This window comes from Cnephaeus nilssonii (assembly GCF_951640355.1).
Source record: "Cnephaeus nilssonii genome assembly, chromosome: 21".
In the NCBI taxonomy this organism is placed as follows: Eukaryota; Metazoa; Chordata; class Mammalia; order Chiroptera; family Vespertilionidae; genus Cnephaeus; species Cnephaeus nilssonii.
This window is the reverse complement of record NC_137092.1, coordinates 35983003-36007034: the sequence shown is the minus strand read 5'-3', so window position 1 is coordinate 36007034 and position 24032 is coordinate 35983003. Positions and strand designations below refer to the sequence as shown.

At 38.6% G+C, this 24032-nt stretch overlaps 1 protein-coding gene across 10 annotated transcripts in view; it reads left to right on the top strand.

Annotated features, from left to right (window-relative positions):
- The window catches only part of MDM4 (MDM4 regulator of p53), a 38480-nt gene that overhangs the window by 6940 nt on the left and 7508 nt on the right, over nucleotides 1–24032 (top strand). The window contains exons 2-10 of one of the 10 annotated variants that reach the window (XM_079761628.1): nucleotides 5275–5385; nucleotides 7615–7689; nucleotides 10305–10438; nucleotides 12419–12474; nucleotides 16584–16651; nucleotides 17380–17479; nucleotides 19259–19389; nucleotides 20340–20474; nucleotides 22181–22261. In XM_079761628.1, the coding sequence (XP_079617754.1) occupies nucleotides 5308–5385; nucleotides 7615–7689; nucleotides 10305–10438; nucleotides 12419–12474; nucleotides 16584–16651; nucleotides 17380–17479; nucleotides 19259–19389; nucleotides 20340–20474; nucleotides 22181–22261 (858 nt within the window). In that variant the 5' untranslated portion in view covers nucleotides 5275–5307. The other 9 variants (XM_079761626.1, XR_013812970.1, XR_013812971.1 and 6 more) reach the window with 9 other exon arrangements.

Sequence of the window (24032 nt, the reverse complement as noted above, 5' to 3'; positions counted from 1 at the left end):
TCTGAGATGTTCTGAATTAAATTACAGCTGCAGGAGAAAGAGAACAGTTAGTAGCTGTGGACTATCTCTGACAAAAGGATGCTTACATTCCTGTATATCTGTTGGAATTTAGGCTTAATTTGTAGGTGGCTATTTTTAAAATTATGTGAAGGAGAATATCCAGACGACATAGAACCCCAGGAGCCTCCGCTTTTTGTTTACATATGAACGTGAACTTTTTCAATCCACTGCCCTCAGCTAATCCATAGGAGCTGACACTTCTTTCTTGCTGACTCTGTGTCTCTCCAGAGCTGGCCCTGTTTCAGTTCAGTTTCTCCCACCCCCTCTGTCTATAGCTAATGTAAATTCTTTCAGAATGATTTACTCCCCCCCCCGCCCCCCCGCCGCGTCCCCCACTTGCCAGGACAGTAGACCTGTCTCTTCACTCAGCCATGCTGCTGGTAGTCAGGCTTCATGCTCCAGGACCTAGTCTTTCTTGCTGTCAATGGCCTAATCCTTTCTTTTATAAAAGACTTTCCCCCTTGGAAGTTAAAACTTTTTTTAAAAAAATATATTTTATTGATTTTTTTACAGAGAGGAAGGGAGAGAGATAGAGAGTTAGAAACATCGATCAGCTGCCTCTTGCACACTCCCCACTGGGGACGTGCCCACAACCAACATACATGCCCTTGACAGAATCGAACCTGGGACCCTTCAGTCCGCAGGCTGACGCTCCATCCACTGAGCCAAGCCGGTTTCGGCGGAAGTTAAAACTTTTTAAAAAATATATATTTTATTGATTTTTTTACAGAGAGGAAGGGAGAGGGATAGAGAGTTAGAAACATTGATGAGAGAGAAACATCCATCTGTTGCTTCCTGCACACCCCCTACTGGGGATGTGCCCCCAACCAAGGTACATGCCCTTGACCGGAATCGAACCTGGGACCCTTCAGTCTGCAGGCCGACGCTCTATCTACCGAGCCAAATCCACCGAGCCAAACCGTCCAGGGTGGAAGTTAAAACTTTTTAACAGTTGCGTCCTATTGATTAGCTTATGTCACAGAGCCAGTTGGGAGATGTGATTCATTGGGGACCATTTTTGGAAATCATCCACACTATTATTAATATTTGTGTCCATTATGTTGTTGTGCCATGTATATAATAGTTATCTTAGGCACTGGGAATATATTAATGAACAAATAAATACAAATCCCTCCCTACTTGTAGCTTGTATTTTACATGATAATTAAAATGTGTGGTGTGTTGGTTGGTAACATGCCCTGGGAAGAAAATTTAAGCAAGAAGAGATAGGGAACTCTGGGGGTTGGGAGTTGCAGTTTGAAAAATGGGAACTGACATTTGAGCTAAGACAAAAGGAGGAGGCTAGGAGCTAGCGGAGCAAAGGTGGAATAGAAGAGGGACATGAGAACTATGTAAGTTAATTTAAGTCAAAGCAAGTTAGCCCTAGCCAGTTTGGCTCAGTGGATGAGTGTCAGCCTATAGGTCCCAGGTTTGATTCCAGTCAAGGGCGCAGGCCCGGTTGCGGGCTCGATCCCCAGTAGGGGGCGTGCAGGAGGCATCTGATTAATGATTCTCATCATTGCTGTTTCTGTCTCTCCCTATCCCTTCCTCTCTAAAATCAATACAAATAATATTAAAAATATTTTTTTAAAAAGCTTCAAGTTAACCCCAATGTGTTTGCCTGCTCTCTATTTCCCTGTACCAGTGATTTTCCATAGAAACTAAAAACAGCTACAAGCTCAACTTCTAGAGACAGTTGGGGTCTTTTCCTCCTCTTGTGAGGAGATACCATTACTCTGTGAAGTAGCTTTTCTTGCTTATCCTCTCTGCTCAATAAACTTGCTTTGGTTTTAACCTCTTGTCTGGCTTGAGCCTTGAAATCTTTCCTTCATGAAGCCAAGAACCCTCTTGGCTTGGGCTCAAGTCTCCCCTAGGAACTTACCCCTCCGGCATCAAAAGCAAGAAAACTTTAAAAAGGCTGATGCAGTTTGGAGATGGGTGGTTGGATTAGTATAGGGAGAAGTGCTTAGATTTTGAATACATTTTGAAGACAGCTTCAGAATTTATTTATGGACTGGGTGTGGAGTGAGAGAAAAAGGAAGCTAAGAATGATTTTAAAGTCATTAACCTGAGCTACTGAAGGATGGAGTTGCCATTTACTGAAATGAGCAAGACTATAGAGCTAGCAGGTTTGGGGAGATCAAGGATTGGTTTTGAAGGGGACCAAAATTTTGCCTCTTAGGCTATTGATTTTAAACTGGTTATTAAGAAACAAGACTCAGAAAGAAACTTGGACCCTCTTCCCCTTTCTTGCCTGAGAGTTTCAGGTGGAACTCTCCACCTTAGCCCAGTCTGAATTGAGTGTGGTGGATAGGAGGGTGTCAAGCTGGGGCTCATTAACTAGCCGCCCCTCACAGCATCTCATTGTTTCTTAGCAAAAATTTATCTGGCATGTATGTTCCACTCTTCCTCAGTTCCTGTAAATGGCCCATTCTCATGTTTGAAATCTAAGATCCCATTCCCTCCTCTTCTCCTTTGTCTAAAATGTCATATATAGCCCTGACCGGTTTGGCTCAGTGGATAGAGTGTCGGCCTGCGGACTGCGGGGTCCCAGGTTCGATTCCGGTCAAGGGCATGTACCTTGGTTGCGGGCACATCCCCAGTAGGGGGTGTGCAGGAGGCAGCTGATCAATGCTTCTCTCTCATTGATGTTCCTGATTCTCTATCCCTCTTACTTCCTCTTGTAAAAAATCAATAAAATATATTTTATTTTTTTATTATTATTATTTTTTCTTTTTTTTAAAATTTCTTTATTGATTAAGGTGTCACATATTTGTCCTCATCCCCCCATTCCTATCCCCCACCCCTCCCCACGGATGCCCCCACCCCCCTGTTGTCCTTAACCATTGGTTAGGCTCGTATGCATGCACACAAGTCCTTTGGTTGATCTCTCCCCCCTACCCCCACCCTCTCCTACCCTCCCTCGGAGGCCCGACAGTCCGATCGATGCCTCCTTGTTTCTGGGTCTGTTCTTGTTCATCAGTCTATGTTGTTCATCATTTCCCCTAGATGAGTGAGATCATGTATTACTAGAAATATACTTATAAGAACCGAATGTGAGACGAGCAATAATAGTTATGCTGACAGGCAAATGAATCAGTCTGTAGTAAGTTTCTTTCTGGACCAACAGTTCTTTTGAGACCCAATTTCAATGTCCACCAGTTCCTTATGTGTACATGTCGGCACTGACTTTTCAGCTCTGGATGGTGGACAAATGGTGGTAATGCAGGTCCGACTCCCTCTGGTTTGGTCTCGCCTGGACGCAGGGGCACGGCGTCACCCGGACTCAGGGGCGCGTGGCCTCACCCGGACCTGGGACCCAGCATCACCCAGGCCCCGGGGCACGTGGCCTCTAAAATATATTTTAAAAAAAAAAAGTCATATATACCCAATTTTCCTCACTGTCTTTGGAATTTTCATGCTTATGTGAATTCCTTGTGCATATATATTAAAAATTTGATTCTCTGTTAATCTCTTTGTTAACCTGATTATTAGCTCAGCTAGGAGAACTTAGAAAGTGGGAGGTATTTTGTAGCCCCTATTTTATTTATTAGGTTTGAAATGCCAATTAAAAGATATTAGACTGCCCTTTTTTGTAGCAAGGGAAGCTGATAGGAGGGAGGAATTGATGCCTGTAATAGTTGAGTCTTCTCTGAAGAGTGAGGAATCTTGTTAGTTTTAGGTAGACTATTGGCTTTTCTAGGCTCTTTTCACCCTTTTCCTGATGTGGCTTGTTCATAGATCTCACTGAGTGTCACCTTTTTACTAGAAAAAGGCTTGAAGTAAACTCAAGCAAGTTTATTTAAAATTGTCCATTTCCTTTCCTACAGTTTTTCTTTAAGGAGAAAAGGTAGAGGTGAGAATATGGAATTAAAATCTTACTCTCTATTTCAATTCATGCTGTATCTTACCTTGATGATATATGTCCACCTTGGTTTAACCCAATTTGTAAGAATTTAGTTGCCTTTGACCAGAGAAAATTTCAGATGGTCTAAATATAGCTGTTTGAGAGTGAGAAGAAACAGGAATAATTAACAGTTAATAGCTGTGGGCCAATTAACAAAAGAGTGCTTACATTCCGGAATATATATTGGAGCTTTGAATCAACCCCCAGGCATCGGAATCCTGCATATGCATGAACTTTTTGGACTGTTGCTTTAACCAATCAAAAGTAGTAAATCTTTCTTTCTTACAGAATGTGCTCCTGTCAAAGAACTGCCCATACTTGACCTTATTTTCTCCCCACTTATCTCAAGAGAAAGAGCAAACATGTGATAAACAAATTCTTACTGGTCCACCCACAAACAATGGGACTAAAGGAAACCGGCTTTGCTAGATTTTCCCCTGACACATTTCGTTTATATTATGATATTAATGTCCCTTTTTTTTTAGACATATTTCATTGATTTTTTACAGAGAGGAAGGGAGAGGGATAGAGAGTCAGAAACATCGATGAGAGAGAAATATCGATCAGCTGACCCCCTACTGGGGTTGTGCCCGCAACCAAGGTACATGCCCTTGACCGGAATCGAACCCCGGACCTTTCAGTCCGCAGGCTGACGCTCTATCCACTGAGCCAAACCGGTTTCAGCTAATACCCCTTCTTTTAAGCATGTTTTTCTATCTGAATTCTTTAGACAAGTGAAAGGGGAGATGTCAAAGTTCTTTCTGAGTCTTTTGTTTCCTAATAACCAGCTTAACTCAATATCCCAAAAGACATATTTTGGGGTGGCAAAACTTTGGTCCCCTCAGTCCCACCTTTGAAACTTTAAAAAGTTTCATGCTCCAGAAGCAAAGTTGGTAGATTGCATAGATGGTTCTTACTCTTGATTAAGCTCTTCAGTTTTTTGCAGTATTTGAACTAGGAAGTGATCAGAAGGGTATCAAGCATCTCAGCAGGGGTATATTACATTTGTGTAGGGCAGTGATGGGCAACCTTTTGAGCTTGGTGTGTCCAACTTCGCCAAAAAACTGAGCATAACTCGGGTAGTGTGTCACTTTGAGGAAAAAACATTATTTCGCAAATGTTTCATCCTCGGCATGCGGCCGCCTCAGCGGCAGCGTGTCATCAGAAATGGCTACGCGTGTCATAGGTTTTCCATCACTGGTGTAGGGCGTTCTGACGTGTCTTATTTCTGCTGACTGTTTTTTTTTGTAAATCCTAGAGAGAATTTTCTACTTTAGAAGAGATTTTGTAATTTTTTATCCTTTTAGATTTATCAACAGACTAATTTCTTCACTGCCAAAATGGCATCACTTTCTACCTCTGCCCAGTGTTCAACATCTGACAGTGCTTGCAGGAGCTCTCCAAGACAGATCAAGCAGGTAAAATGTTTTAGGCATTCCTATTTCTCTTTAAGTTAAAAAAAGTGAATAAATTGAATTGGGGATGTAGCTGGCTTAACTGACTGTAGAATTTTATGGAGAGCAGAAGTATTTTAAAATGTCATCTTAGGGAAACTAGTCAACAGTATTAATGCTCATAAATTTGAACGGATCATTGATTCCATAAATGTATGGAAGTTACTGATTGCTCAGTGGTACATTTTGAAAACTAGAGTGTATTAGGGTACAGGTGGCTAGTGGGGAATTTGGGACCAAGTTATATAAGTTAGTTTTTGTCTCTTACTTCATTCTAATTTGTTTGTTTTCTTTAAATAAAATTTTAAATTGTAAATATAGCAAATGTAATCTTAGAAAAGATTCAAACTTTATAATGTACTTATCTTTAAAGTATTTATAGTGGCTTTTTAAAAAATGTATTTTTATTGATTTCAGAGAGGAAAGGAGAGGGAGAGATAGAAACATCAATGATGAGAGAGAAACCTTGATTGGCTGCCTCCTGCACATTCCCTACTGGGGATTGAGCCTGCAACCTAGGCATGTGCCCTGACTGGAATTGAACCATGGTCGATGCTCAACCACTGAGCCACACTGGTTGGGCAGTATAGAGACTTATGACCCATGCCTTTCCCCAAAGTCCCTTTCCCCTAACACAGTGGTCAGCAAACTGCGGCTCGAGAGCCACATGCGGCTCTTTGGCCCCTTGAGTGTGGCTCTTCCACAAAATACCACGTGCGGGCGCGAACGTACAGTACAATTGAAACTTCGTGGCCCATGCGCAGAAGTCGGTTTTCGGCTCAAAAGAAATTTCAATCGTTGTACTGTTGATATTTGGCTCTGTTGACTAATGAGTTTGCCGACCATTGCCCTAACATAACACTGTTAATCAATTTGATATGTCTTGTTCCAGATCTTTTCCTCTAACATACCAAAATATGTAATTTTGTTTTGTGTTTTCATAAAAATTGTACACTATATAATATTATGTAGCTCATTTGATTAAAAACGTGGAATTTAGATTTGATGGGAAAATGTGGCCTATAATAAATGGTTTTGATGTAATTTGCTATCTCTGGAAGGATACAAATTAAGACCTCAAACCTTATGTAAAAACAAATTGCAGATAGATACTTAGATGTAAAAAATGAAATGATTAAAAATATTGGAAGAAAATTTAAGAAATACTTGTGAAACTTTAGAATGAGGGAGGCCTTATGATAACTGTGGAGGCTGTAAGAGGAAGAGAGAGACAAACTTGACTAACTTGACTATATACAATTTAGAAAACTAAATTATGTGGCTAAAGACAGACTCCACAATCAGAGTCAAGAGATAGCAAGCAAAGTCATTTTGCCTTGTTTATATGTTTATTTGCCAAACATAGTCCAAAGTAGTTTCCATCTTTGGACTATTGTGAATAATGCTGCTATGAGCACTGGTGTACAGATAGTGGCTTGAGTCCCTGCTTTCAGTTCTTTTTGGTATATACCTATGAGTGGAACTGCTGGGTAATGTGCAGATTCTATGTTTAACTTTTTGAAGAACTGTCAAACTGTTTCCACTGTAGCTGCACCATTTCATGTTCCCACCAGCGGTGCACAAGGGTTCTAATTACTCCACGTTCTCACCAACACATATTTTCTTTTTTCCTCTTATAGCCATTTAGTAGTGTGAATGTGCTATCTTTTGAAAGTATGATTTTTCAGTAAGTAGTCTGTTCATCTGTAGTTACTCTATGCTTTGAAAGATTATATAGGACTAGAGGCCCAGTGCACGAAATTTGTGCAGTGGGAGGCGGGGTTCCTCAGCCAGGCCTGTGCCCTCTCGAAGTCCGGGAGCCCTCGGGGTATGTCTGACTGACAGCTTAGGCCTGATTCCTTAAGTGGGGAGCGGGCCTGAGCCGGCAGTTGGACATCCTTAGCGCTGCTGCGGAGGTGGGAGAGACTCCCACCACCACTGCTGTGCTCGCCAGCCTTGAGCCCAGCCAGGGGGCAGCTCCTGCATTGAGCGTCTGCCCCCTGGTGGTCAGTGTGCGTCATAGTGACCGGTCGTTCCACAGTTCTGTCGATTTGCATATTAGCCTTTTATTGTATAGGATTAGATAAGTATCTACCACTGTTTAAAAAGTTGAAGGAAGTTCTCGTTCCCTAGGGTATCAGAAATTAATCTAATTGAAATGTAAATATCAGGTTTATTTTATGTTTTTATTAGGTACGACCAAAACTGCCACTTCTGAAGATTTTGCAGGCAGCAGGTGCGCAAGGTGAAATCTTCACTGTTACCCAGGTAAGCTATCAAAGAAAATTGTTTTAAGAACAGCTCAGAAGTACAAGCTGATGAATCTGTAGTTCTGAACTCAGCTGTAAGGAGGGAAGTTCTCCTGAGGTACTGGAGAGGCAATTTTTGCTCTGTTTCAAAGATCATGGAGCTAAGTTGAATTTCATATTTCCCTTTTGAAATTTGTTGTCAGCCAAACAAAACTAACCATGAGTTTATTGATCTCGGAATTAAAATGCAAAGCATGTATAATATTTTAAAAAATGAGGCTGTCTGTGATTTATAGAATATGCTACCAGGCAGGAACTAAATGCTGTAGCTTTGCATTATAAATGTGTCAGGTAATTTTTTAAACACTGTGAGTTATTTTATTTTATTATTTATTTATTTATTTTTTGAACAGAGTTATTTTAAACACTTAAATAACTTATTTAGCTTCTGAAGTTTTTTTAAAAAGCAAAAACAAACTGAATTCTTTATGTAGAAAAGAGTATTAAAATGTTCATCTCTGCCGAAACCGGTTTGACTTAGTGGATAGAGCGTGCGGACTCAAGGGTCCCAGGTTGGATTCCGGTCAAGGGCATGTACCTTGGTTGCGGGCATATCCCCAGTAGGGGGTGTGCAAGAGGCAGCTGATCGATGTTTCTCTCTCATCGATGTTTCTAACTCTCCCTCTCTCTTCCTCTCTGTAAAAAATCAATAAAATACATTAAAAAAAAAAAGAAAGAAAATGTTTAAAAAAAAATGTTCATCTCTTTGAACTGTGCTTGTCTTTAGTAAGGTGAATGCTTCCTAAACAGAAGAAACAAAGTTATCAAGCTTTCTTTGAGTTTCTTAGGAAGCTTAACACCTGTCTGTAATACCCCACTCCTGAGCCATTAAAAACCCTCAAGGAAACAAATCTGGAGGCATTTCAGATTTTTTAGAATGCTCATATTTCCTTTATCATTTTAAATTATGTATAGTCCATAATTTTGGATGATATCTCAAATTCTGCTAAGTATTACTTTTTTCAAACTTATTAAAGTGTGGATTGTTATTATTTATTTTTTAAAATATATTTTTATTGCTTTCAGAGAGGAAGGGAGAAGGAGAGAGACACAGAAACATCAATGATGAGAGAGAATCATTGATCAGCTGCTTCCTGCATGCCTCACGCTGGGAATCAAGCCCACAATTGGGGCATGTGCCCTGATCGGGAATCGAACTGTGACCTCCTGGTTCATAGGTTGACACTCAACCACTGAGCCATGCCAGCCAGGCAAAGTGTGGATTTTTATATCAAAATGGTTAGTTATGCTAGCTTCAATAGCATGGCAGAGTTTACTGGGGAAAAAGTCGGATAGAGTCAGTTTATATGATAAGCTTTGTTATGAATTGACCCTACCAGGTGCATAAAGAGGAACTCCCTAGATATTTTAAAATGTTAGTTGTTGGTATGGGTATTAAGGCAGTATGGTATAATGAGAATAGAGGAAAATTCTGTCATTAAGTGAACTTAATTATTAAACAATTAAAAAAAATCTGTTACCTAGAGAAAACATTAGGATAAAATTAGATCATTTGTAAGTTTTGAATCATGGACTTGTCTGTTTCCTTCCATTTTGTGAACTTGTGAGAAAAGCCAGATAGATTAAATTTTTTGATACACACTTAAAGGGTGTTTTATGCACTTACAGTTTATTAACCATTGTACTTCATTTGTCAAAAATAATTATGTGAACACACAGTAAGTCTGTTGTAGTTATGTACCCCTGGACTTGTAAAATTTTATGACCCAGGCAAATTTAAAGTTTATTCCTTTGAGTAATAGGAGAGACCCCTTTATTTGGATTGGTGAGAAAATTTTAAAAGTGACACTAGGTAAATTCACCACTTTTTCTCATTGTCAGACCGATACATTTCTATTATAAAACGTAAGGCTCTGTTAATGTCCAGAATGATAATAAGTGGATAAACCTAGTATTTGGGTTCAGTTATCCTGTTGTAGGACCCCAGACCCTTATATGCTACCTCTTCCTCTAATAAACCTAACTTACCTTATCTCCTTATAATTAACCAAAGGCCTGGTGCATGACCGGCCGGGGAGGGACGCAGGAGGTTGGTCAGCCTGGGCGAGACTGCGGGAGGGCTCCAGGGCATGTCCGGCCCATCTTGTTCAGTCTTGATAAGCCAGACCTCAGCAGCAAGCTAACCTACTGATTGGAGCATCTGCCCCCTGGTGGTCAGTGCACGTCATAGTGAATGGTGTAACGTCCTTAGCATGTCATTAGCATATTACACTTTGATTGGTTGAACGGCCGACTGGTCCACTGGACACTTGGCATATTAGGCTTTTATTATATAGGATTTGTGTGTTTTTAAAAATATTTATTGACTTCAGAGAAGGGAGAGGGATAGAGAGAGAAACATCAATGATGAGAGATAATCATTGATTGGCTGCCTCCTGCACACCCCACACTGGGGATTGAGCCCACAGCCTGGGCATGTGCCTGAATGGGAATCAAACTATGACCTTCTGATTCATAGGTTGACACTCAACCATGAGCCATGCCAGCCGGGCAATTTGTATGTTTTTGACAGCAGCTGGACAGAACTCTTAATAATAATTTATTTCTGTGCAGGTCATGCACTTTCTAGGCCAATATATAACAATGAAGCAGCTTTATGATCCTCGGGAGCAGCATATGGTATATTGTAGTGGAGATCTTTTGGGAGAACTCCTAGGATGTCAGAGCTTCTCTGTGAAAGATCCAAGGTAAAAAGAGTGAGGGTTTATTTTTTGGGGGGGTGCTTATACCTAACTACTTAATCTCCATAAGTTATTAGTGGTTATCAATTCCTTTAGTCAACAAATATTTAAGGACCTACATATGTCAGGTGGCCTATGACACACTGAGAACATAGTAGGGAGCCACAGTCTCTGACTTTATGGAGCTTAATTAAAGTGTAGTGAGAATGGTGCTCTTCCCCTTCTTAATCAAATTATCACACTACTAGTGGCCCGGTGCACGAAATTCGTGCATGGTGGTAGGGGGTGTCCCTCAGCCTGGCCTGTACCCTCTCCAATCTGGGACCCCTCAGGGGATGTCCAACTGCTGGTTTAGGCTCGATCCCACAGGGGGCATCCCTCTCACAATCCGGGACTGCTGGCTCCTAACTGCTCGCCTGTCTGCCTGCCTGATTGCCCCTAACTGCTTCTGCCTGCCAGCCTGATCGCACCCTAACTGCTCCCCTGCTGGGCTGATCGCCCCCAACTGCCCCCCACCTGCCAACCTGCTTGCCCCCAACTGCACACCCTGCTGGCCTGCTTGCCCCCAACTGTCCCCCCCCTCCCCCACTGGTCTGCTCGCCCCCAACTGTCCCCCCTGCCGGCCTGCTCTCCCCCAACTGGCTCCCCCTGCCGGCCTGATCTCGCCCCCAACCGGCCCCTCCCTCCCCCCCTCCCCCGCCGTCCTGATCACCCCCAACTGCCCTCCCCTCCTGGCCTCATTGCCCCTAACCGCCTCTGCCTCGCCACCGTGGCTTTGTCCAGAAGGACATCCGGAGTTCTCCCGGTCTAATTAGCATATTACCCTTTTATTAGTATAGATAAGGTAAAATTATACTATGGGTGGGGTTTACGGTCTTAGGGATCAAGGAAAGGTTCCTAGAGAAATTGATATTTGAGCTGAGAGCTGAAGGATAATTAAGGAGTCAGGATTCAAGTAGAAGAGGCTGGTTGAAGGAGGGCTTAGTGCCAGTTGCGCATCACGCATGAAGGATTGGATATTAGGGAGCTTGATGTGACTAGGTTAGAATTTTGTGAAACAGTTGTAGAGAGAGGAAGAGTGAGATGATGAGCAATGTAGAATTGCTGGGCAGCTTGAGATTGATGAGGGGCTCCTACTGTGATTTTTATGGCTTGTGTGTCTTTCTCCAGCTGCATGGGGAATTTGGTTATTTATACAATCAAAGGCTAATTAGCAATTGAGAAGCAGTGTTGACTTTCTATAGCTTCATTTTGTCTTTCTTTGGAAAGACTCCCACCAGCACTCCCTAACTAACTCCTAGAAGAAAGGAGTAGTTGCAAAGGAAACTCCCCACTTCAGTTACTCTTAGCTAAATTAATAAAATGTAAATTAATTAGTTTTTTTTTAAATATAGTTTTTATTGATTTCAGAGAGGAAGGGAGAGGGAGAGAGAGAGATAGAAACATCAATGATGAGAGAGAATTATTGATTGACTGCCTCTACTGGGTATCAAGCCTGCAGCCTGGGCATGTGCCCTGACTGGGAATTGAACTGTGATCTCCTGGTTCATAGGTCAATGCTCAACCACTGAGAACATCTTGATATTTTAATAATTAAGAGATCTGCCTGGCTAGTGTGGCTCAGTTGGTTGGAGCCCCCTCCCATCCCATACACCCAGTCAGGACACATACCCAGGTTGAGGGTTTGATCCTCAGTTGGGGCATGTGTAGGAGGCAACCTATTGATGTTTCTCTTTCTCCCTTCCTCTCTCTAAAATCAATTTTAGAAAACAATAAAAGATTTATTCTGGGGAAAATACTCTGTCTCTCCATATGTTATGAAGTTCAGAGATAGTGTTTGAGAAATACACTTAACATTTTAATTGGAAACTTGGTTATTAATTTTTTATTTTATCTTTTTTTATTTTTTAATTTACTTTAATTTTTTAAATTTTTATTTATTTTTTATTTTTTATTTTTTATTTTTTTATTTTATCTTCTTGACAGCCCTCTCTATGCTATGCTAAGAAAGAATCTTGTCGCTTTAACCACTGCTACTGCAGGTATGTCTCATCATATTTTTTCAGTCTATATCATAGCTTTAAGTTCAAGGGGCAAATGATGGAAGGGAAAACAAGGATCACGGTGGAGATGGAATGCTCTCTTGGCATGACTGGGAGGGATACCATCACACAGAATGTGATTACTATGTCACTTAACTTTTAATTGTGAAAACTTTCCAATATACTAAAGATAGATTGGTATAATGTGTGCGCCTCTTAGACTTAGCAATTGTTAACATTTGATCATATTTGCTTTATGTAGGCATACTTTTAACATTGCGAAGAGATCACGTCTTTTTTCCTTTGAACATAACTATAGTGCCATTATTACACCAAACAAAATAATGATAAATTAAATAACTCCATAATAGTATCCAATAGCCAGTTTCTGTATAGTTACCCTCAGTTATTGCAGAAATATCTTTTACATTTGGCTTGTTCAAAGTCCACATTTGATTCAGAGCCCCCACACTACATTTGGTTGCTAACACTCCTTTTGTTTTTATTTCGTTTATTTGGTGAAGAAATGAATCATTTGTCCTATAGCATGTCATTCTAGAGTTTGTAGATTGTGATGTTGTTTAACGTGTTTCTCTGGTCTATCTTTGATAAACTAGTAGTGCTCGAATAGATTCAAGTTTAAATTTTTTTCTGGGAAGGTTTCATAGGGGGTGCTTTTGTACGTCTATTGCATTACATCAGAGTCATGTAAGGTCTTTGTGTCCTTCTTTCAGTGATAAGAGTCTGTGGGCTTACATGGTGTCAACCTGATCCATCTATTATAAAGGTCCCCCAAGAACCTTTCACCTAATAGTTTTAGCTGTTATTATTTTTTTTAAAAAATATGTCGTGAATATTCACCCATTTCATTCTTTGAAAACATTGTTTTTTTTTAACGCTTTTGTCTTTTTCTTTAAAATATATTTTTATTGATTTCAGAGAGGAAGGAGAGGAAGAGAGAAACATCAATGATGAGAGAGAATCATTGATTGGCTGCCTCCTGCACGCCCTCAATTGGGGATCAAGCCTGCAACCCAGGCATGTGCCCTTGACTGGAATGGAGCCTGGGATTCCTCAGTCCCCAGGCTGACGCTCTATTCACTGACCCAAACCAGCTAGGGCGCTTTCTGTTATTTGAAGTCCAGTTGTCTAAACCCGTGGTCGGCAAACTGCGGCTCGCGAGCCACATGTGGCTCTTTGGACCCTTGAGTGTGGCTCTTCCACAAAATACCATGGCTTGGGCGAGGCGTTAGAAGAAGTTTAAAAGTTTGGCTCTCAAAAGAAATTTCAATCGTTGTACTGTTGATATTTTGCTTTGTTGACTAATGAGTTTGCCGACCACTGGTCTAACGCTTTGCTTGATTGCATACCTCTTAAATCCTGCACTTTGAGTTTAATTTATTAGGCATGTGCAGGAAACTGGCTGCTTTGGATCTGAAGTGTGGTGTGCTAGAGATAAGTGAATTAATAAACTGGAGACAACGGAAATGCAACCCTGTCTCATTTCCAAATAATGAAACTTTTCCACTTAAGACAGCACTTTCGATTGGCTACCTTTCAGTAGCTTATTGAAACAAATAAGCTTGAAAAAAATGTATTCCTAATAAAGATTTACACTTTAAATGCGAAGTTGCTCTCATTGAAATGTGATTTTGAACTTACATTGAATTTTGAAGCCTTGTTGGTTTCATTGAGTCCTTGCCCACTTCACCCAGCTGTAAATTTCTATTTGATAGGGAAGGCTTTGGGAATGATATGGCGCTTTATTGAAATTCAGTCACTTGAAAAATAGTATGGCTTTTCTGGGATACTCACTATAGGCTTGAAATAGAGGATTTTATATTTGCTCCTTTACAGTAAAATTTGTTTTCTGATCTTTCTCTGAATATCTAGAGAAGGTATAATTCTCACCTTTTTTCTCTCATTTTCTTTCTTGCACTTCCTTTGCAGAATTTAACATGCCATGTGTTAAAATGAACATTTCTATAGCAAACATTTCAGTTGATCCTCACAACAACCCTGTGGGGAAGGTTTGGAGATGAAGAAACTAAGATTTTAAAAAATAGAATGAGTGACTAGTCCAATTTCATATGCCACTGATTAAGTGGTACAGGAGATATTTCTGATTAGCCATCAAAACCACCACCCCCTTTTTTCCCATTGTGCCACACATTGCTGCCTCCTTAATCCTTGCTTATAATAGAATTTGCTCCAATCAAGTTTTTAAACACATTTTTTTCTCTGAACATTAAATCTGTAAAACGTGTTATTTTTCATCTTGTCACTTTGGAATAATTTCACCTACAAAAATACTGCAAAAATATTATAGAAAGTTCCTTATACTCTTTATCCAGACCTTATATAACCATAGTACAAGTAACTTTGTCTTTCTGATTTGCACTTGGATTAGTACCTGTGGTTGATCTTTGTAAAATGGGTCACCTGTGCTGTTTTATATGCAAGGACGAATGAGACAAGTACTTTCCATATACCTATTTTACACCTTTGCAAATGAGCTAAATACTTTATTTTGATGGCTGAGGAAAATATTATTTAAAATGATGGTGGTTCTTTATAAACCATTTCTCCAAATTTCCACATGCATCCTAATAAAATGAATTTTATATGACAAACTTTGCATTTAAGAATTCCTTTGTACATTCTAGTTTTCTCAGATAACTTTTTTTTACTCATAATTGTTGTAACCGAATAAGGCTTTAGAATATAAATGATAGTAATCAAATGGCAGTAAAGAAGTGCTTCATCTGTGTTGTATGCTAACTGAACTTTGAAGACCACTGTGGTCACAAAATGCTGTCTCTTAAACTTCTCAGTATCTCTGTTTATAACAGTACTTCTAGAAATAATGCTCTTTATAATTACAATTTTGAAAATGTTTGTTTTGTGCAAAACAACTGAATTGTGAGACTAGTTGTAGGATCTGTATTCTCTGCCAGTCTATTTAGAGAAGGATTATTTTCCATAAGATCTCTGGACCTGATAGTAGCTGATGAACCCAATCCATGGTAGGCTTACATATAAGCATCTCAGTTATGCATAGCCTCTGAGTGGTCCAGATTATTAAATTCTCTGAAGCTAAGCTTTCACCTTTTGTTCTGTTTAAAAATTTCCAAGTCCTTGAAATACATTTCTTTCAGACTATCTAAGAATTTCTCCTAGGTTATTGTTTCCTTTGTTTCTTTTAATTGGTCTTGAGAAAAACTTTCTCTGCTTCCTTGTCCTTCTTAGGAAATGTTTATAGTAACTGGGAAAAATGAGACTTGTTGATTTAAAAAAACCTAATCTATATTCAGGTGTTGGGAATTTAAACTATGAAATCATTGACATTTAGAATGTGAGTTTACATGAAGATGCTATTGTGTTATAAAGCAAGTGAGAAATTCCAGATTTTCAGATTTCATTACCCTTTATAACTTTTTAACATTTGAAAATAAAAATTAAATGAAAAAGCCAGACCTTTTCTTTTTTTTTTTTTTTAAATATACTTTATTGATTTTTTTACAGAGAAGAAGGGAGAGGGATAGAGACATTGATGAGAGAGAAACATCGATCAGCTGCCTCCTGCACACCCCTTACTGATGATGTGTCTGCAACCAAGGTACATGCCCTTTACAGGAATTGAACCTGGGACCTTTCAGTCCGCAGGCTGACGCTATATCCACTGAGCCAAACCAGTTAGGGCCAGACCTTTGCTTTTTGTTGTTTACAACTTAGAGGCAAATTTGATAATAAAATACCTATAGGAAGAGATGATAAAAATATGCACCATTATTTCCTCTTGAAATCACTTTTCTTATTAAAATTTGAAAGCTTGCTAATGAAGAACATTTTTTTTTTGGTTATTTTTCATTTTCCCCAGATTATATTTTGGTAACATATTTTGAATATAGCCTGTTTTGGCTTTTGTGATTTTTACCAGTTTTGATTTTTCCATTTCTTTTGGATGAGAGAGTCTTGTTAAACCAACATGGAGAGGTACATCTCTAGGGACCAAACCTGGCTCCAGGGTTGTTTGCTGAGGTCCTTTCTGTGTGGAAAGAATGGTTATTACCAGGGAAGGTTTTCCTTTTGTTTTACTTGCTATCCAGATGCTGCTCAGACTCTCGCTATCGCACAGGATCAAAATCTGGATATTCCAAGTCAAGACCACCTGAAGGTAAAATCACCACATGGTGACTTCTTTTGTTGTACAGAGTGGCCCCTTCTCTGTACCTATGGATCTATGACTCCCAAGACCTCTTGCTGAATGTGGTAAGAATTTGATAAGAAAGGTTCTTGGGAGTTCACAGACCAGGGACAGAGTGAAAATTCTCTGTTCTGTCCATAACAGAGTTCCAGTCTCTGAATCTTCCTTTGGGATGTAGCACTTCTGATCTTCAGTTCTTCCAGTTGCTTCTTCTTTTTGTGTGTGCGCTTGTGTGTGTGTGACAATGTATATTCATAGGTGTTGGAGGAAACTGTTTTTATTAGATTTTAACAGGCTTGTTGCAATTCAGTTCATGTCAGGCCAATTCTTAAAGCTTCCCCCAAATCTGGGAAAACCTTATGATCATCTTGGTATATGGTGAGGATTTCACATGTTTTCTGAATTATGCCTAATTATGTAATAGGCTAAAGGGTTTATATTGATAGCTTATTTTTAACAGTACATTTTGGTTGTTTGTGCAGAGACTTTTTTCTCCCCCCAGGTTTGCGATTCTCTTAGCTCTGCTCACAATGGGTTGAGATGTTGCCTTTATTTGATGACTGGGGTGAATGCGAGCTCTCTTTCTTGTGTGTAACCCATTGTGTGGCACACTAACTGGTGAGCCAGAAAGGAACTGCTGCATCCCCTGGTCTCAGTCATTTCCACTGCACTGATAGGCGCCTTTCCCTTCCTTTCAGCAAAGTGCAGAGGGAAGTCCCAGTTCCAGGAAAAGTACTGAAGAAGGCAATATGCCCACACTGCCTACCTCACAGAGTAAATGCACACATTCCAGAGAAGGTAAGTTTTGGATTAAAGCTATGTGGACTTTTCTGTTGATAACTTCTAGGAATGACATCTATTCCAATTAAGCACTAGCTATAATTAATACCGTTATATAGAGAAATAAAAAATATAATGCTGTCTCTTCCAGGTGAAGTAGGAGGTGCATATGTCATACTTCTTCCTCATTCTTTTCTGAAAATCTTTTTCTTTAAATCCTGTCACTGCTGTTAACTTTGAAGATGATGGCAGTGCTCTTTTAGCAACCTAGGTTACTGGGATGGAGCAGACCCTTCCTTTAGCTGGTAAGCTAAGAGAAGATGGCTACCCACTTACCAGTTTGAAACCTGGTCACTTAGCTGCCTTGGTCTTTTAAATATTGGTACCCCTGTACATACTTGATTTGATTAGAATTTTTATTTTGATTTGTTTGCTTGATGCAAATTTTCATAGATTTTTGAAGTTTGCAAAAATGATCAAATATACTGACTATCTCAGAGCAAAGAATGAGACATAGAAGCCTGGTAATTCCTTTGCCCTTCGGTGGTAGTAATCAGATCTTTGCCATATATGCAGATGTGGTATGGTTAAGTTAAATTAGTGATATATTGGAAGTTTTCCCAAGCCCTATTTATAAAATATCCCCTAAATTATTTTCTGCAAAAATGTATAAAATAAAAAATTCCTCAAAGGCACTTATGTCATGATGGTTTCTAGTCTAGGCTCACATTTGGAACAGTGGCAGGAAAGTTATGCTGTTGAAATTGTTTTAAATGTTTACATTAAAACTGAGTCAATTTCTGTATTTGTTTTCCTCAAATTTCATTTGAGTGTAAATGGATTATTGGGCTACCTAATTGCCTTGGAGCTTATTTCAGTCTGTGGTATTAATGTAGAATTTTGTTTCTTTAAATGCAGGTCTTGGCTTACTTTATACTTAGAAGGCTGTTTAAAACATAAGAACAGCCAATTCAAGAGACTATATGTAGTTTATGATGTAAGTTTTGAGAATAAATAGCTTAGTATTTTTAGGGAGATGTATAGGTAGAGAGGACAAATTTTTTATATGTGGAAAGAATGGCCTATTTCCATTCCCTGCATAAGAAGTTACAGAGCTTGACTAGGTGAAGATATTTAATATCCGTCTTAGGAGTTTGGTTTCTGGTAACTTCAGCAAGGAGTAAGTAAAAAGATAGTTGACGTTTCCCTGAGACAGATATACCTTTTGATAGACAGGATCAACATACTTTGTAAGTAGATAAGATAAACTTTTATTCTAGCAGGGACCCATTATTGCAGAAATCTTTTAAACCATATGTATGTACCTCAGCACATTTAAACACCTGTGGTTGCCACTGGTATGTCTAGTACATTGGAAGAAGAGATAGAGGAGAGGAAGAAAGTAGGAAACAACTAAAGCACAAAAAGAGATTGCATGATGGCAAAGAAAGAAAAGAATTTCATGTGGTAGCAACAAACGTATGTTAGTAACTGCCTTGAGTGTCATTTAGATGTAGGACACAGGATCTTTTACTTGAAATATGTGGGGCCTTAATGTATTTCGGATTTGCAGTATTTGTAAATTTTAAATATCTTAACTCTGAAATAGCTAATGAAGTCTAAACAGGAGAGTAGATGTGAGCTCGGCAACTGAGACAGGTATTTGGTTTCTGATTCTTTCTTACTGGGAGCAGGAGTGACTTTTTACTTATCTTATAAAGAGATTGTAAATATTGTAAAGAGTCTTGCTTCTTAAGGCTTGTGTACATAGTTATGCTTTTCATTTGACTTCTGTAGACGAGACATCTAGGCTGGACCTCGGGCTTGAGGAGTGGGATGTAGCTGGCTTGCCATGGTGGTTTTTAGGAAATTTGGGAAACAGTTACACACCTAGAAGTAATGGCTCAACTGATTTACAGACACATCAGGTAAATTTCATGTTTGAAGAGAAACTTCTTTTTTTCTTTTGAAAAGAGTAGCATTTGGTTGATTTCTTTCTCTGTCATATGTCACATTCAGGTTGTCCAAAACCTAGCCAACCACTTATTACTTCCACTGTCATGCCATAATGTAAGCCATTGTCATTCTGCTCCTTTATCTTATGTTCTCCATTGCACTTCTCATTTTGTCAAATGATTATTTTATTGTGTTTATGTGTGTATTGACTGTTTATCCCCACTGAAATGTAAGTCCAGGGCTTTAATATTATTAACCACTCGATTCTGTTGCCTAATAGCTGACAAATCATAGTCAGTCGTTTGGTGAGTATTTCTTCAGTAAATGAATGGACAAATGATGGCAAAATAATAAGTTGTTTCATAGGAATATTATAGAAAAGCATGTCATAAATGTCCATAGTTGAAAGAAGAAAGAAAGTTATATTTAAAGTTGTTTAAGAAAGCAAAGAGAAGGTTTGAGTTACTGTCAGTATTTCTCATTTTTTGTTCAGTAAACATTAACCATTAAAGGAGGGATATCTTACAATTAATAGGATGTGTTCTAGGTTCTCAGAGTGCCACTTGGGAAGGAATGCAGAGAATGGATTCTTTTACTTGAGCAACTATGAGTCTTTAGCTTTTAGGCTCTTCAGTACTGTTTCTCAGATGTTATATGTGATCTGTTAAAATACAAAATCTGACTGTCCTCAGCTTTAATAAACATACTCTCAAAATTAAAAAGAAAAACAAAAGTCCTTACCAGGCATCTTTACATCCATTAGCTTTTACATAGTAGGTATTTGTTGAATGAATAGATGTCCATTGGAGAAAGACTGGGTGTTTGGGGATATGTGAGGACATTGAGTTTTGGTTCATTTATGTTGGTTCAGTGTCTCTGATAAGCCTCTGACTACAAAGCCTCGTGTTTTTTTTTCTGTTAGGATATAGGTACTGTCATTGTTTCAGATACGACAGATGACGTGTCGTTTTTGAATGAGTCAGTATCAGAGCAGTTTGGTGCTGGAATAAAAGTTGAAGCTGCTGATATTGAACAAACAAGTGAGGAAGTAGGAAAAGTAAGTGACAAAATGGTATGTTGAAATATTTCACATTGGTTGTATTTATGTGTGTGTAGTATAATCTATTCATATCTGGTGACGTGACCTATACTATTCCTCTTTATACACCAAATGACTCACATAATCACCCCACCCTCTTTCTTAGAATTTTTCTATATCTAATTTTAGGGTTCACACTCATTTAACCAACGCTGCCTAAACACATTAAGCGCCCAGCCTGTTTTGTCTTCCGGATGGAAAGTATAGTGTCGGTCACTGGTGACTGACTGGGCGCTTAATGTGTTAAAAATAGAGTAGGACTCCATGGGTAAAGCTTCTCCTTTGTTAGAAGCAATAATCTACCATTTTCCTGCTTGCCTAGTTTCTCATTGTAGTTTTTTTCTTCTGGAGACTTTGTGTTGCTAACAATGCAAGGTTCTAAATGGCCACAACAGCCTGTAGAGAGAAAAAAATCTGTATTTCTTGGACGTGTCAATAGATTTCATAACTATTTTATACCCAAAGGGAAATAGATGAGTTTTTCCATTATAGATTTTAAATAGAGGGAAAGAGGGAGCTAGAATTCTGAGTACATAGTGGGAATACACCAAGATGAAGAGTCATACAAACATGTGTTCAAGTCTCAAAATAAATTGGGAAGCAGGTCCCAGTGCCTGACATGGTCAAGAATCTCAGTAAATATCCACTGAATAAATAGAGCAAAAAACAGAACTATATTGGATCATTCTTTTAATTTAAGAGATTTTATAGTAATTTGGGTTCCTGAAAGGGATGGCCCATGTGTTTGTGGTGGGCAGATAGATGGTTGGGTTCTCTTAGACTAGTTATATGGGTAGCATTAGAAGGGAATGCAAGTGGCTAGAATGAAGACAAAGCTGACATTTGGAAACTTCTATAGAGAGATGGGACTTAAAATACTTAAACTATTGTGACAAAGTTGCTATACAGAGGGTCATAATTGTATATAATTGGTTTTCTTCCACATACTGTGTCATAAAACTAAGGTTTTAATTTTTAGAATTTTAAATTATAAAATTTAGAAGACACTTCCCACATTTCTTGTTGTTTCCTGGTCTGTAGGCATGTTTTTATACAACAGCCAGAGTATTACATAACTAGTTGTACTTTTGAATATGAAGAATAACATTTTAAAATACTTTGTTTTCATTTTTCACATCTAAATTTCTTATTTTATACACTGCTTTTACAATGCCTACCTATATTCCCAAGATAAATTTCCACATTTAATAATTTATGACTTTTCTACTCATACTGTTGTTGTTTTTTTAAGATTTTTTATTGATTTTTGGAGAGAGAGATTGATTGATTGACTTGATAGATCGATCAGCTGCCTCCTGCACGCCTCCTGCCGGGGATCAAATCCACAACCCCAGCATGTACCTTGACTTGGAGTCAAACCAGCAACCATTCAGTGCACAGGATGACACCCAAGTAGCTGAGGCATCCCAGTGAGGGCTTTTTTTTTTTTAAAGTCATAATTTAGGGCACCCTCTCTCTTCTGGGTTCTAGGTGTGTACAAAATCATTTTTGGTCTCATATTTAAGCTATCTCCTTTTAAAGTGTTAATGATGGAGGCAGGATATGAGCTTTAAATTGAAGCTCTTTCATCTTTTTCTGTTCTCAGGTAATAAACTCATGTGAAATAGGTAAACCTTACTAATGAGATATCTTTGCTGTCACAGGTGATTGAAGTGGGAAAAAGTGATGACCTTGAGGACTCTAAGTCCATATGTGATGATACTGATGTAGAGGTTGCCTCTGAGGTACGATTCTCTAGTCTGAGATGGTAATGTTCCGACAGTTCACTGTGAAGAATGCTATTTCCCCCCCATTTTTGTTTACCTTTCCTGGGTGTTAAGAGATGTTGGTTTCTTTACATTTTGTTAGAGGCTTTTATTAGAATTTGAGAAGAGATGAGTTGAAAAGGGATGACTTGAATGCCTCTCTGTGTGCCTTTCTCCTGTTATAAAAACTGTTTGGACACGATGCAGTGGGTACAGTTATGCAGAATAGTACTGCACTGCTTTTCCCAATAGCACCTCTGCAGTGCCAAAGATAGACTTATAAGCTCTCTAAAATTTTTTGTTGGTATAAAAATTATATTTTTAATGTTTTCTTAAAAAGAAATGGAAAGGCTGTTTCCACACAAGTTTATATTAATTGAGGGCTAATAAAGGATTTATTATTAAGCTTTTAGGTAATAGTTATGGATTTGTCACCAATTAACAACTAATGTTTAGACTCAAATGTGTTCCTTACTTTTCTATTTTCATGCTAGGTCCCCATTTTCCTTTTAGTGTTCCTCTCAGCTAACTCACTAGAAAAAAGAGGGGTGGTAAGGGAAAGATAAGGAAGTTGATTTTACTTTTTGCTGCTTGGGGATAGGAAAAATTTTAGGTTGTCTCTGGTGTTGATTCCTCTCCCACCCCCACCCCACCACTATTGACCATTATGGTAATTCATTGCAAATTATCTGTGCATAGCTAGGTAATAAAGTGGAATATATTGATCCATTAAGTGTTCTTGACCCAGGTAGCAGGGTTAAGTGTTTCCATTTTCATCAGACTTCTATGGCTTTTTGGACCAAGAAAACCTATTAAGCAAATAGGCCGTATTTTATCAAATCAAAGATGACATTGACTTTAACAAACCCTGTTATTTTATGTACTACTAGAAAAGAAAAGTCGATGCCAATTAGACTATGACACACCATCAGTTATGAATTCCATATCTTTATGAAGTTCCTTGGAGTATTTGTGTAGTACTCATACGAGAGCTGAGGATCTTCAGCTGGCACAAGAATGTTTTGAGACTCTCTAGTGAACATCCCATTTTAAAAAATGGTTGTGTCCCTGCTTCTTGGTCTAGAGGCAATTGAGTTATAACTTCTAAACTTGAAGTGCTTGATTGATCCATTCTGAAAACAGTCAAGTCAGTCAAATCATTGATCCTATGAAAGCCAGGCTATGATTACATTAAATACTCTGGACTTGTTCCAGGTAGCTACCGTTGAATTAAGCAAGTCATGTAAAATTTATTGAGCTCTAGTATCTCTTAATTTTAATATGGAGAACTAGGAAAAACTTACTTGGCATTCAAGGACAAGAACATTCTTTTTCTTTTTTTTTTTTTTAGAACATTCATTTTTTGAGGGTTTGATTTAGGCATACAGTTAGCTACCTAAGATCCTGAGAGCAGTGAGAAAGCATGAATAAATAACTTAGTAGTTTCTAAATCTCATAATTGTAGCTTTTTCCGCCAGATTTTATAACATTTCTTAAATAGTAGAAAAGAATGACAGTAGTATCTCTTCATTCTTTAGCCTCTCAACATAAGTGTTAGTTATAAAAAGAGAAATGACCTAACAAGAAAGCAGAAAATCAAACAATGTAAATTCCATTCATACTAGAAAGCCAAAATAATTAATGTATCTTTTAAAAAAGATTGCTATATTAAATTTTGGCTTGAATTGGCAATTGTGTCACTATCAAAGTGGCTGTACAATGTATTTTAATTCTAGGCTAGACCTGTGGT